The 14,334-nt window shown below is 45.5% G+C and overlaps 1 protein-coding gene across 2 annotated transcripts in view; it reads left to right on the top strand.

Annotated features, from left to right (window-relative positions):
• Nucleotides 1-14,334, top strand: part of HYDIN (HYDIN axonemal central pair apparatus protein) — a 2,122,366-nt gene that overhangs the window by 1,682,383 nt on the left and 425,649 nt on the right. For both annotated transcript variants that reach the window (XM_069217473.1, XM_069217472.1), the window contains one exon: nucleotides 7,808-8,049. In XM_069217473.1, the coding sequence (XP_069073574.1) occupies nucleotides 7,808-8,049 (242 nt within the window). The remainder of the gene's footprint in view (nucleotides 1-7,807; nucleotides 8,050-14,334) is intronic.

The raw sequence follows: 14,334 nt of genomic DNA on the forward strand, positions 1-14,334 counted from the left end.
CTCCAGACTACGGTGAACCTCCTAAATTTCCTGGGGATCACTATAAACATCCCGAAGATACATCTGACTCCCTCCCAGATGCTCCCTTTCATCTGAGCTGTTCTGGACAGAGTGCAATTTCGGGGTTATCGTACTGAGTGGCAAGTCCAGGATATTCAGGCTATTATACTGATGTTTCATCCTCTATCCTGGGTTTCAGTGAAACAGACTCTGAGGTTGTTAGGACTCATGGCCTCCTGTATCCTGCTGGTGACAAATGCATGTTGGCATATGCCGGCTCTACAGTGAGACCTGAAGTTCCAGTGGGTGCAGCATCAGGGGAATCTCTTACATCTTTCAGATCTCAGAGGGAACTACAAAAGATCTGCAGTGGTGGCTAACAAACCGCAACTGGGTCAGTGGCATAGCCCTCTCTCTTTCCCAACCAGATCTCACAGTAGTGACATATGTCACTCCTGGGAGGGGACGGCAATGTGGGAGAGATGGAGATCAGAAGACTCTGGTGGAATCTGGACTCCACATCAACTTGCTGGAGCTCTGGGCGATCCAACTGGTATTGAAAGCCTTTCTGTTCAAGGGACGGTTTGTTCAGGTCAGGTGTTCACGGAAAACACCACCGCCATGTGGTACTGCAACAAACAGGGCAAGGTGAGGTCGTGGACTCTTTGTCAAGAGGCTCTCTGTCTCTGGAAATGGCTGTAACATCCGGGCATATCCCTAGTGGAGCAACACCTGGTGGGCTCTCTGAACGCCAGGGTGGATGAACTCAGTCACGGATGCCTAGCAGGTCATGAATTACGTCTCCATCAGGAGTTGGTGCAAAGTCTCTTTCAAGAGTAGGGAGAGCCTTGGTTAGATCTATTTGCCACTGCTGAGAACGCACAATGTCAGCAGTTTTGTGCACTGGAGTTTCCAAGGCGACTTGTTTTTCACCTCGATTGGAGCTCAGGCCTCCTCTACAACTTTCCACCAATACCATTCCTGCCCTGATTTCTCAAGGAAATCGGTAGCAATGGGGCCCAAGTCATTCTTGTGTCTCTGAATTGGGCATGGAGAATCTGGTATCCTGAGTTATTAATCAGGAGCATCAGACCCTCCTGTTAGGCTGCCTTTTAAAGAGGATCTTCTGCTGCAGCAATAGGAATCCGGTTTCATGCATGGGAATTAAACGGCAAAGTTGACAGCTTTTGACCTTCCTCCTAAAGTCCACGATGTTATTCTGGCAGCCAGGCGCCCCTTTACTAAGATAGTCTACGTCTGCCACTGTGACAGATTTGTGGCTTGGTGTGCATTCAGAAATATCGACCTTTTGCCTGCAGCCCTTTCCCAAGTTTTACTATTTGTTTGTCTTTTCCCCAGCAGGGCTCTGCTCTGGGCACAGTTAAGGGCTATTTATCAGCTATTTCAGCTTTTTTTTGTGGTTGCTAGACCAACTTTTGTTGTTCAGGTCACCTGTTGTGACTTGGTTCCTCTAAAGTCTCCAATATCTGTTTACTTGCAGACCATTTATCATGCCCCAATGGGACTTAAATCTGGTCCTCATTTTTCTCATGTGTGCACCTTTCGAGCTGTTCGACAACTTCCCACTTTCTTTGTTAACCCTCAAGATGGCTTTTAGTGTCCATTACATCGGCACAAGTGTCAGTAACATGCAGGCACACTGTGTACACTCCTCATACCACCTATTACCCAAACAAACTGGTTCTTAGGACTCATGCCTGCTTTCTGCAAAGGCGTAGGCCAGACCATCACCCTGCCTGCCTTCTTTGCTCCACCTCATCCTTCTAAGAAAGAGGAGAGTCTCCACCATCTGGACACAAAAAAAACGTTTACACTGATCAAACTAAAGAGTTCCAGGCAGTTTAGAAATGGACCTTCTCACAATGGATAACGCTCTGCATATTTTTATGTATTGTCCAAAAAGCAACCCCTTGAGGGTTTGTATACTCATGCCACCAGAGCCAATTCTTCCACCTGTGCATTAGTTCACAGAGCCCTTGTCTCTGAGTCCCTGTCCTGGACATATATCCGGCAGCAACGTGGGTGTCAATATGCACGTCTAGGACAGTGAGGTCCATCGTGATGGGCTTTTTGCTGGTTTGGTCCTGTAGGACTTCTTGGTAACTCCTTATCCGGTGGAGGTTCTATCTAGCCGCAGCTTCATTCCAATCTGACTCCTTGGGAACATTCTAAGCTGCGGAGATAGCAGCTAGGTTCTCTACCAGAAAAGGCATAACCAATTTTAAGGAACGTATTTTTAATTCTAGTACACTTTCTCTCAATCTCACCTCCTCTCTACACTGCTTCCTGACCGCTGACACCACTCACAGCTCAGCTGGTTTGTTATGTGCTGCTACCTATTGCCTTGTTTTCCTCGTTTTTTTCACTACAGAATGAGAAAAATGGTGAGATACTGCAGGGAAGAGAAGCAGAGTTGCAAAGCTTATCCCTTGCCTCCGCTGCCTTTGTCTTCTTGAACTTATCCGCCACATATAAACCTAGTTGAATTCCTCATGTACCCCACCCTCCCTCAGAAAAGGAGACTCCCCCATGACAGATAATGGCACAGGGTTAGAGAGGTGTAGAGGGTAGCAGCTTCACAGGCCTGCCAACAATGAAGACAAAATTGGAGTGTCAAAAGTCAGATTTGTCTTTTTTCTTGGAGGCAGGCAGTCAATCAGTGATTGAATGATGATGAGAAAATGTACGCGGGCACTGTGGGTAGGTACAGCAACGCAGGTAGGAGGTATATTCCCCTACCTCTGGGGAAGAATAAATGTCCCAAAGGGGAATTTACGACTCATATAAGCACCCAGACTGAAAAGAAATAGAGCAAGGAGAGAATCAGATTTTTTCGTTCTCTGTCAGACCCTCCCCAACTTCAAATACAGCAATATGATGTGCTGTAGTCTTGAAGGGTGCTTACTTGTACATTTCAATTATTAGGAAACAATTAAAACTGGTTTCTCCATTTCATTTTAGCACCCACCATTACTAGTTAAGGTTCAGATTTTTGGTCTAAAATCCTCCTGGCATTAATTCTCAAAGTACTTAGTTTTGGAGGCAGGCTTTCTTGAGGCACCAGCCAATAACTGCTCTTGCACACTCTGTTAATCAAGGTGAATTCTTACCTGATAATTTTGTGTACTCCACAGATGACATCTCATATTCTGCAAAATCTGGGACTTTGCATTGTAAAAAGTCAAAAGTCATACATCAATCAATCTGGTATTATTTGTATAGCTCAGCTTGTCTCCTGAGTGGGTATCCAGGGGCTTGCCGCAGGTGCTTATTCAAAAAGCCAGGTTTTCAGTCTCTTTCTGAAGTGGGTTAGCAAGGAGGTGGAGCGGAGGTTGTTCCAGGCTTTGGCGGCAAGGAGGGAGAAGGAGCGTCTTCCAGCGCGGCATATGCCTGATATCTTTGCGAGGGCGATGTGTGCTGAGTGGAAGTTCCAGGTCGGTTGGTGGAGGCGATTTCTAATACATGTTCAAATAATTTGGAATGCAAGAACAATTCTAGAATCAAGGATCATCTTCCTAGGGTAAACTGTCTTTTATACACCATGAATGTCTTCTTCTCAAACATTCCCCCTACCAACAGCCCAACGGATAACCTTTCTAGTATACTCACTAGCATTTTTAAAGACATTGTCTTGAAGGCAAGATTACACATGAGGTCTCTTTTGGAGTGGTTGGAAGGCCATTGATGCCAGAAAGGAGAAGAGTGAGCAAAATGATTGAGACGAACTCTCAAAGCTTTTCAAATGTTTCTCATGTTGAGAAGAAAACGGTGATGAAACTTCACTTCTGGAACCTTCTTTCCTTGCACTTGATTGTCACAGATGCATCAATACATGCTAGGGGTGCTACCTTGGATTGCGAGTATAGATGTGATCTCCCAAGTAGCAGTCCTGTGAAATAAACACATTACAGCCTAGAGTGGTCCATACTGACCTAAAACCGTTCCTGCCTTTAGAAACTGAATGAATAAAATCCAGAACACACTTGAAAGAGGCTCTAGGACTAGGTTTTAGCTCACCTTTTTCCACATATTGGACCTTCAAAATACTAATTCAGTCAAACCAAACAGGTATATCTTAGTAGACTTTGAGGCATTTAAAGACAGTATGTGAGCATATCTTCTCCAAAGGGAGCATACTGAAGCTCGATATTTTTTTTAAATCTTTTTATTGAAAAGGTTTTACAACATACAGCTTGACTAGGCATAGCAATTAACGGGTTGTTACAATCATAGGTGCAAAGTGTTGATGAAAATAGAGATACATAATGCATGTCAGGGTGATAGATTAATCTGCAAATAATTCAACTTCGCCAAGGGCATGGTTCACAAAACAATAACAGTGGAGAGCAGGCTCCCGTTAGTACACAAAGAAGCATCTGCAGTGCAGTGAACGATAAATATGTGGACAGAAAGTAATTCACATTTTTTTACTGGTTACTTCGATTACATGGCCATTCAAGAGAGACGTGCACAGCTGCCATCACTCATTTCCCACAGCAGGAACATCCTTACCTTCTGTCTCACCTGTCTCCTTGCCAACTGGGTAGGTCTGATAAGAACCCCAATGGTTTCTAGGGCGGCTCTGGGGTGGGAGTCATTCACTACACGTGTCAGATTGTGTGTTACAATATACCATGCCAGCATGCCAATCCTTGAGATTTGGTAGAGGGCCTCAAGCCCATCTCATAGCGACCCAACGTCTTGCAAGCAGTAAACCTATGGCGACCAGCCGTCTGACCTCTCCGTCAATATTCCTATCATACCCCAACATTGCCAGCATCGGAATAAACTCTAACAATATCCCAGTGATGATCTCCAGTTCGCAGAATACTGTCTGCCAGAGCTCCAGCTACACACCCTCCACATTGTTGACACTCTGTGGTATCTCATAGTCCATATCGAAATAGTTGTAGTGGAGTGTAATATACCTGATTAATATATTTTAAATGTACCAACCTGTGTCTACCATTCAATGAGATAGTCTTAACCACAGAACATCAGTATTGCCAGTGTTTGTCACTGATGACTATTCTGAGATCCATCTGCCACTCAAGCTGAGCCTTAATCAACCCAGGTCTACTTGCTTCTTGATGCATAAATTCTCGCTACTAGCCTGGTAGGGCGGCAACCTGCAGTAAAAAAGACAGTGCTGGCATGTCATGGGGTTCCAGAAAGTCATCACCCAACAGTTCCTGTAATGTGTGTCTAGCTCTGTAGAAATGGTAGCGAGTAAGCTGTTGGCCAGTCCTTCCGTACCAGAATCCCCTCCCACTTGCACATTGTGCCATCTTGGGGAAAATCTCCCATGGTGTCAATCCCGAACATGTGTAAGGCCTGCATCACTCCTCTGTCCCCACCCATAGGGATCCAAGAGCACCAGGACAAGAGAACATGCTGTAAATACAATATGGAACTGGCCTGGTTCTCCAGTAGGCTGTGCCTGGCATGCACTGTGACATTTAAGGAATCAAAAATGCCATGCTGCCGTTTTGTGCTACTGAACAGCATTTGAGGTAATGTGCAGGGGTCTATGGCGTCCCTCTCAAGGTACAGATGTAGTAAATCACGCCGGCCATGCAGCCCATAGTGAGCAAACATATTCCTCATCGCTTTGTACTATGTCTCCAAGTCCGGAGCATTCAGGCCACCAGTATCATTTGGCAAGGTGAGTATCTCCCAACATACCCTCGGTTGCATTCCTGCCCAGGCCAGTTTTTTCATGAGGGACCGTAAATTGTCAAACACCGCTCGAGGCAGTAACATTGGAATATTCTGAAACAGGAATACAAATCTGGGTAACACCACCATCTTCATAATAGCTATGCACTCAATTAGTAATGATGGCAATTTAATCCAGCAGTCAACTGCATCCAATAGATTATGTAGCCCTACGGTAATTATCAAAGAGGACCACCGTCGGGTATGTGTGTATCTAAATCCACAGGTAAAGCACCAATACAGTCTATGACTGCAAGGGATATTCTAATGTTATTGGCATCATGGCAGGGGTGAGTGAGAAAATGATGGAATTGTGCCAATTCACGTGAATGCCAAAGAAACATTCTCCCCCGCTCAATCGCACTACCTTGCGTAGTACAGGGGTGAGATTACGTTCCGTTTGGCGTATGTACAGCAATGTCTCATCCACGTACGCCAAGATTATCAGGTTATAAACTGGAAAGTGCAAGCCTCTATGTCCATGGTAGTCACAGAGAGCACACAGCAGTGGTTCTGCCACCAATGCATACAGCAACGGAAACGGGACAACCCTGCATAGTACTTCAAGTAATCGCGAAAGGAGCAGATACGATACCACTGACACGTATCCGAGTGGTTGGCAGAGAGTAGAGCACTTCCACCTGGCACAGAAATACCTCCTCTAGCCCGATGTGATGCAGCATGGCTAGCATGAATCCCCATTCAACAGAATCAAATCCTTTTTCTGCATCCAGGAAAGCAGCAGCTGCCCTAACCTTAATGCGCTAAATATCACCAAGCAGTGTTCTAAGATTGAAGGTAAAACTGTGGCCAGGGACAAATCCAGCCTGTTCCACTCGTACTACTCTGGGCAGAAGCAGATGCAATCTATTGGCCAACACGATGGCGTAAATTTTAGTATCCACATTAAGAGTGACATTGGTTTATAAGATGAACACTGATTCAACAGTTTACCGGTTTCAGTATTGTCACTATTAAGGCATCACACTTGAATGCGGGCATGGCACCCGTCTCAACCATCTCCTTGTATAGTGTGCCCAGGTGGGGAACCAGTAGATCCTAGAAGGCCTTGTAAAAGGTTACAGTGAGCCCGTCTGTACCTGGTGCCTTTACTGATTGCATGACCCTAAGTGCCATACGTATCTCTGCTGGTTGCAGAGGTGCCAGCGGATAATCCCACTGGTAAGCCAGGTCATGTCTATATGTGCTAAATGATCAGTGGTGGCAGCATCATCATGTGTAAGTTGCGACTGGTAGAAGTCAGCATAGTATCTGCGAAATACTATAAAGGACCCGCCTTCTTCCCATTAAACTAGGAGTTTAGTTGGAAACTGTTCAGTTGGATCCTAATACAGGCCCTTCTGTAAAAAAGTGATCTGACCTATCTGTCAGTGCTAGGTATCTTGAGACAGTTGAGCTCCCAGATTCTGAAAGCAGCAGAGGTCAAACTCATCCAGATATTTTTGGGCCGATACATATAGGTGTCCCTTCCTTCTGTTGTTTTATGTTTTTGAGGACAAACCAATGTGGACCTTTCAGTCTAATATATTTAATATTGTTATATTTTAATTCTATTTTTTTCATTTAAAAATTCTGATAAAATACAGTGAAGGTTGCCTCCTACAGGCATATTTTCTTTGGGATCAGTTTGAAAATAAACGAACTTTTATTTCTGCAAACGTATTTAGGATCCCACATGTAGGCGGTGATATTTGTAATATTCATGAATTAAGCATGGATACCCATGTTGGAAAATGGTCACTAAATGCTCTTGTATAGTATGCGCAGAACTCCTATGTTCTCCCATCTTGGCAGGAGGAGCCGTTGCATAAAATAGTGTAGGAGTGCTAGGTGACTGTAGTATCCAAGTTCCTCCTCTGGCCTTTAGAAATGTATTCTTTCATTGTTGTTTACAGATCTACTTAGTGCTAGGTGTTAACATTCACTAACAGTGGCTCCACACAACTGGTGAACTCGGGCGGTGGTGAATTAAAATGCTTTTCTTAAGATGCCATATTGTCTCACTATAAATTGTACATACATCTAGTTATCTTATCCCTTCTTTCAGGTTATTGAACCAAACATTTCAGAGGGTGGTGAGACCATTGCCAGTATCCCAATCAAAGTGTCTGTGCGATGCCTCTTTACAAAGTACAACATCTTCCCTGCCAGAGATATCAACTTTGGAGCTCTGGTCTTGGGTATCCGGAAGTCCCGTACCTTCACTCTAGAGAACCGTGGGGAGACTGAGATGAAATACTCCATTAGCAAGTTGATGACTGATATTCAGCTACAGCAACCCAAGAAGGGGTAAGGCATCCTCTGCGTTGGTTTGATAAGAGACCATTTGTTTCTTGAGTGAAGTTTAAGTGCTGATAAATATGTACAAGACGTAGTCAAGTGCAATCCTCATACTCTTTATTGTGTGAAGTGCTTGTGATGCTTACCAGGAGAGGGTATGAAATGATTTGTGAAATAGTTTCTGTGTAAAGTGTTCATACTACTGCCAAAGAAACATGATCCACGGAGTATTACGAAAGGTACTGCTACAACAGTCCAACAAAAGGTACTGCACAATATCCTTGATTCCACGCTGACCGTAAACTTGCCAGAAGTCTACGATAAACAGAGAAACCTATTTTAAGTTCTAAAATCACTCATTAGCATAACGATTACTTTACAGAAACTTTAACTCAAAGATGACATCACAGGTTATCACATCACATAACATATAATGGGACATAGATCAGAGGAGAGGACCGTGTGGTTCCCTACCAAGAGGATACTATGATTTGACATCTTTCTAGTTCCACCTTTCTCTCACTTCTGTTGTTCTTCTCTCTGTCCTATTTTTTCTTTTCAACTCCTGATACTTCCTCTCCCGCCCTTCTCTTTAGTTTCATACCACCTTGCACTTCCCTTGCTCTTTTTCTTGTCTCTCTCCATTTTTCTTCTCTCCTCAACCTTACTACCGTCTCCACAATCATCCTCTGTGCTCTAAGGATATGTGTAACTAGTTCACCTTTTTCTTTTTAGCACATCCTATCTCTGCCCTCTTTTAACCCCTTAGCTGCTGGGCCTTTCCCCCCCCCCCCCAGTGCTGAGCCCTTTTTTGGCTATTTGGGGTAGTTCGCGCTTAGGACTTCATAACTTTTTGTCCACATAAGCTAACCACGCCAAATTTGCGTCCTTTTTTCCCAACATCCTAGGGATTCTAATGGTACCCAGAGTTGGTGGTTTCCCCTGGAGGAGACCAAGAAAATAGCCAAAATACAGTGAAAATTTAGTTTTTTCCAAAAAAATGGGAAAAAAGGGCTGCCGAAGAAGGCTTGTGTTTTTTTCCCTGAAAATGCCATCAACAAAGGGTTTCTGGTGCTGAAATCACTATCTTCCCACCTTTCAGGAACGGGCAGACTTGAATCAGAAAACCAAATTTTTCAACACAAATTTGGCATTTTACTGGGACATACCCCATTTCTACTATATTTGGTGCTTTCAGCCTCCTTCCAGTTAGTGACAGGAATGGGTGTGAAACCAATGCTGGATCCCGGAATGCTAAACATTTCTGAAAACTAGACAAAATTCTGAATTCAGCAAGGGGTCATTTGTGTAGATCCTACAAGGTTTTCCTACAGAAAATAACAGCTGAAATAAAAAAAATATTGAAATTGAGCTGAAAACAACAGCCATTTTTCTTTATGTTTTACTCTGTAACTTTTTCCTGCGATGTCAGATTTCTGAAAGCAATATACCGTTTTGTCTGCTGGACTCTTCTGGTTGCGGGGATATAAGGGGCTTGTAGGTTCATCAAGAACCCTAGGTACCCAGAGCCAATAAATGAGCTGCACCCTGCAGTTGGTTTTCATTCTATACTGGGTATACAGCAATTCATTTGCTGAAATATGAAGAGTGAAAAAGAGGTATCAAGAAAACCTTTGCATTTCCAAAATGGGATCAAGATAAGGTTTTGAGGAGCAGTGGTTATTTGCACATCGCTGAATTCCGAGGTGGCCATACTAGCATGTGAATTGCAGGGCATTTCTCAAATAAACGTCTTTTTTACACACTCTCTTATATTTGGAAGGAAAAAATGTAGAGAAAGATAAGGGGCAATAACACTTGTTTTGCTATTCTGTGTTCCCCCAAGTCTCCCGATAAAAATGATACCTCACTTGTGTGGGTAGGCCTAGTGCCCGCGACAGGAAATGCCCCAAAACACAACATGGACACATCCTATTTTTTTTATAGAAAACACAGCTGTTTTTTCCAAAGTGCCTACCTGTAGATTTTGGCCTCTAGCTCAGCCGGCACATAGGGAAACCTACCAAACCTGTGCATTTCTGAAAACTAGAGACCTAGGGGAATCCAAGGAGGGGTGACTCGCGGGGCTCGGACCAGGTTCTGTTACCCAGAATCCTTTGCAAACCTCAAAAAGTGGCTAAAAAAACAAGTTTTCCTCACATTTCGGTGACAGAAAGTTCTGGAATCTGAGAGGAGCCACAAATTTCCTTCCACTCAGCGTTCCCCCAAGTCTCCCGATAAAAATGATACCTCACTTGTGTGGGTAGGCCTAGCGCCCGCGACAGGAAACGCCCCAAAGCGCAACGTGGACACATCCAAATTTTTGGAAGAAAACAGAGGTGTTTTTTGAGAAGTGCCTACCTGTAGATTTTGGCCTCTAGCTCAGCCGGCACATAGGGAAACCTACCAAACCTGTGCATTTCTGAAAACTAGAGACCTAGGGGAATCCAAGGAGGGGTGACTCGCAGGGCTCGGACCAGGTTCTGTTACCCAGAATCCTTTGCAAACCTCAAAAAGTGGCTAAAAAAACAAGTTTTCCTCACATTTCGGTGACAGAAAGTTCTGGAATCTGAGAGGAGCCACACATTTCCTTCCACCCGGCGTTCCCCTAAGTCTCCCGATAAAAATGATACCTCACTTGTGTGGGTAGGCCTAGCGCCCGCGACAGGAAATGCCCCAAAACAGAACGTGGACACATCACATTTTTTCATAGAAAACAGTGCCTACCTGTGGATTTTGGCCTCTAGCTCAGCCGGCACCTGGGGAAACCTAGCAAACCAGCACATTTTTTAAAACTAGAAACCCAGGGGAATCCAAGATGAGGTGACTTGTGGGGCTCGGACCAGGTTCTGTTACCCAGAATCCTTTGCAAACCTCAAAATGTGGCTAAAATACCACGTTTTCCTCACATTTCGGTGACAGAAAGTTCTGGAATCTGAGAGGAGCCACAAATTTCCTTCCCCCCAGCGTTCCCCCAAGTCTCCCGATAAATATGATACCTCACTTGTGTGGTTAGGCCTGGTGCCTGCGACAGGAATAGATCACACAACGGTCAATGTTGGTCCTTACGTGAGGCAGCTGTTGACCCTGGGGTGATCCATTCCTGACACAGGCACTAGGTGTAGTCACTCAAGTGGGGTAGTGTTTTTATCAGGACAGGTGAGGAGTCACTGGGTGGTAGGAATGTTGTGGATCCCAGCATATTCCTGTAGTTTGTGTGACAGAAATGCGAGAAAAATAGAGTTTTTTTTCAACATTTCAGCTTTGCAGGGTATTCTGGGTAAGAAAACTTTGGGGAATCCACACAAGTCACACCTCTGTGGACTCCCCCGAATGTCTAGTTTCCAGAAATGTTTGGGTTTAGTGTGTTTCTCTATATGGCCGCCGAATCCAGGACCAAAAACACAGGTGCCTGCCTTACAAAACCAGTTTGTTTTGCCATAGACAATTTTGATGTCTCCACAATATGATTTGGGTGGTGGAATTTGGGGCTGAACTAAATTGGTGAGCTCCCAAGAGAGCACTCTCTCTCTGCTTGCCGCCGCATTCACCTGCTCTCTGGGTTGGCCTAACCCACTATTACCCAGTTGCACGAACAGCTTGCGAAGGGACAGCAGGACTGTCCTCATCACCTCCCTCATAATGTACTGGAAGAGGAGTTTTCGAATGGGACTCCTCTGACTGAAAAATCACTCCCAGAGTCTGCGCCATTGTCCTATCCCTCAGATGCTGTCTCAGTATCTGATGTCTCAGTCTCTGATCCTATGTCAGAGCGGTCCTCTATAACCCGAGTGCAGGCAGCAGTCATCCATCAAGATGCCATCTCTGCTATTGGCTAAACTGTTGCTCTAAAACACTAGCCTACGTAGACAGTCACAAAATCGATGGTGTGTGTGAGATACGTGCAACAGTAGAGGCCACCTTACCTGCGCTTCTTCCCTCAATCAGCAAGTACTTTCAAGACACTCAAAAAACACCTTGTCACATACCATTCGTCACAGTCTTTAGCACCTCCTGCGCCCAGTCCAACAATCATTATTGGTGCTCCCACTCCCTCCTCCTCGGATTCCCTCATTACCACCCAGCAAAAGTGCCCTTCATCTCTCCATAGACTTTACTAATGTACTCAGCTATTTACATAAAATACAGATGTGCTCTTTGCAGTAGACATATAAACCTTCTGCGCTTCTTTATGGCACTAAAACTGCCACTAGACAAGTCGGACCCTTTTCCCCCCAGGGAAACCACACACATATTGACAAAAGTGATGTATATATGACAGCCAACCACCTGAAACTCAACTCAAGCAAAACCGAAATAATCCTCTTTGGCCCTCACCAAAAAAACCTGGGAACCCCCCATGGTGGCCCACCACGCTAGGCCCTGCACCCACCCCCGCCAACTACACACGCAACCTCAGCATCATCCTAGACTCCTCCCTCTCTATGACCCAACAAATCAACGCTCTTACCTCCTCATGCTTCAACAAACTCCGTATACTGAAAAACATTCAAATGGATCCCCACAGAGACCAGAAAAACTGTCACTCACGCACTCATCAGCAGCAGGCTTGATTACAGAAACGCCCTCTATGCCGGCACCACTCTAAAACTCAAGTGCAAACTACACGCATCCAGAACTCAGCAGCACGACTCATCCTCGACCTCCGCCGACACGAACACATCTCTCCACACCTCAAATCCCTCCACTGGCTCCCCATTGACAAAAGGATCACCTTCAAGATCCTCATCCTCGCACACAAATCACTCCACAACACAGGCCCTGCCTACCTCAACGAGAGTCACCTTCCACACCCCCACACGAAACGTCCGTTCAGCTGACCTCTCTCTCGCCTCTGTCCCCCGCATCAAACACACCACCACCGGGGGCAGATCCTTCTCCTACATTGCACCCAAAACATGGAACGCACTCACAACCCACATTCGCAAGACCCAAAACCTACTTCTTTTCAGGAAGGGCCTCAAAACCTGGCTTTTTGAACAGTGAACCTCCTAGCCCCTTTCCCTCCCCCCGTCCTCCCCCCCCCCCCCAGCGCCTTGAGACCCTCACAGGTGAGTAGCGCGCTTTATAAATCTCTTTGATACAGATCTACCTATATATATATATATATATATATATATATCTACATAGATATATCTATAGATATATCCATGTACCTAGATATATCTATCTACATAGATATATATATATAGATATATACATATATTTTGTTTTAGTTGTTGTATGGTTTCCTTGGGGGCCAAAATGGCCCCCAGGGAAACCCTACAACATCTAAAAAAAAAATTCCCCCCACAGGGGGTCACCCTGCCCACGGGCGACCCCCTGTCATTTCATTTTTATTTTTTTATTTTTTTTAAATCCCCTGGGGGGGGCGCGATCGCAGCCCCCCCAGGGAGCACCTACCTTTTTTTTTTTTTAAAGAAAATTATGCCGGGGGGGGCGGCCCCCAAAAGTGAAATCCCTGGTGTCTAGTGGGGTTTCCTGGCCCCCGATCGCAGCTGTGCTGCGATCGGGGGCCAGGAAACCGTTTCAGAAGGCCTCGTAAGAAAGGGGAGACTCTCCCCTTTCTTACGAGGCCTTTTCAAAATGTTTCCTGACCCCCCCGATCGCAGCACAGCTGCGATCGGGGGAGCCAGGAAACCTGAAAGTGTTTCCTGGCCCCCGATCGCAGCACAGCTGCGATCGGGGGCCAGGAAACACTTTCAGGAAGGCCTCGTAAGAAAGGGGAGACTCTCCCCTTTCTTACGAGGCCTTCCCGAACGTGTAAAAGGCTGTTTTCCCCATGAAAGCAGGAAGCGGCCGCAAGGCTGCTTCCTGCTTTGACGTCACAAAGGGGCGGGTGGGGGGCGGGGGGAGACACGGTAGCTTCCGTGTCTCCCGGGGGGAGTAAAAAAAAAAAAAAATCCTCGGGTGCGACGCACCCGAGGATTTATTAATGCCCTTCCTGGTGTCGCCCACTGGTCGTGACCCGCACCAGGGAGGGTGTGTGGGCGTCGGCCAGTGGCCGACGCCCGCACTTACGAGGTTAATTCCTTTTTCGCCTCTCTCTCCCTAAATTCCTTCTTTCCCTGATCCTTCTGACTCCTTCCTTGCCATATTCCCTCTACTGTCTTACTCTCTTTCGTGCCTCATTTGTTCTGTTGTGTCAGCTTTCTACCTGCCCCTTCATAGTTCCGTCAGCATTGCCCTCTGTTTTCACTGAATCTCTCTTTTTTTGTAAACAAAGTTTATGGATAATTCAGACATAATACATTGGCAGCAGTTCTTTGCCTC

This window comes from Pleurodeles waltl, chromosome 12 (genome assembly GCF_031143425.1).
Source record: "Pleurodeles waltl isolate 20211129_DDA chromosome 12, aPleWal1.hap1.20221129, whole genome shotgun sequence".
Classification (NCBI taxonomy): domain Eukaryota; kingdom Metazoa; phylum Chordata; class Amphibia; order Caudata; family Salamandridae; genus Pleurodeles; species Pleurodeles waltl.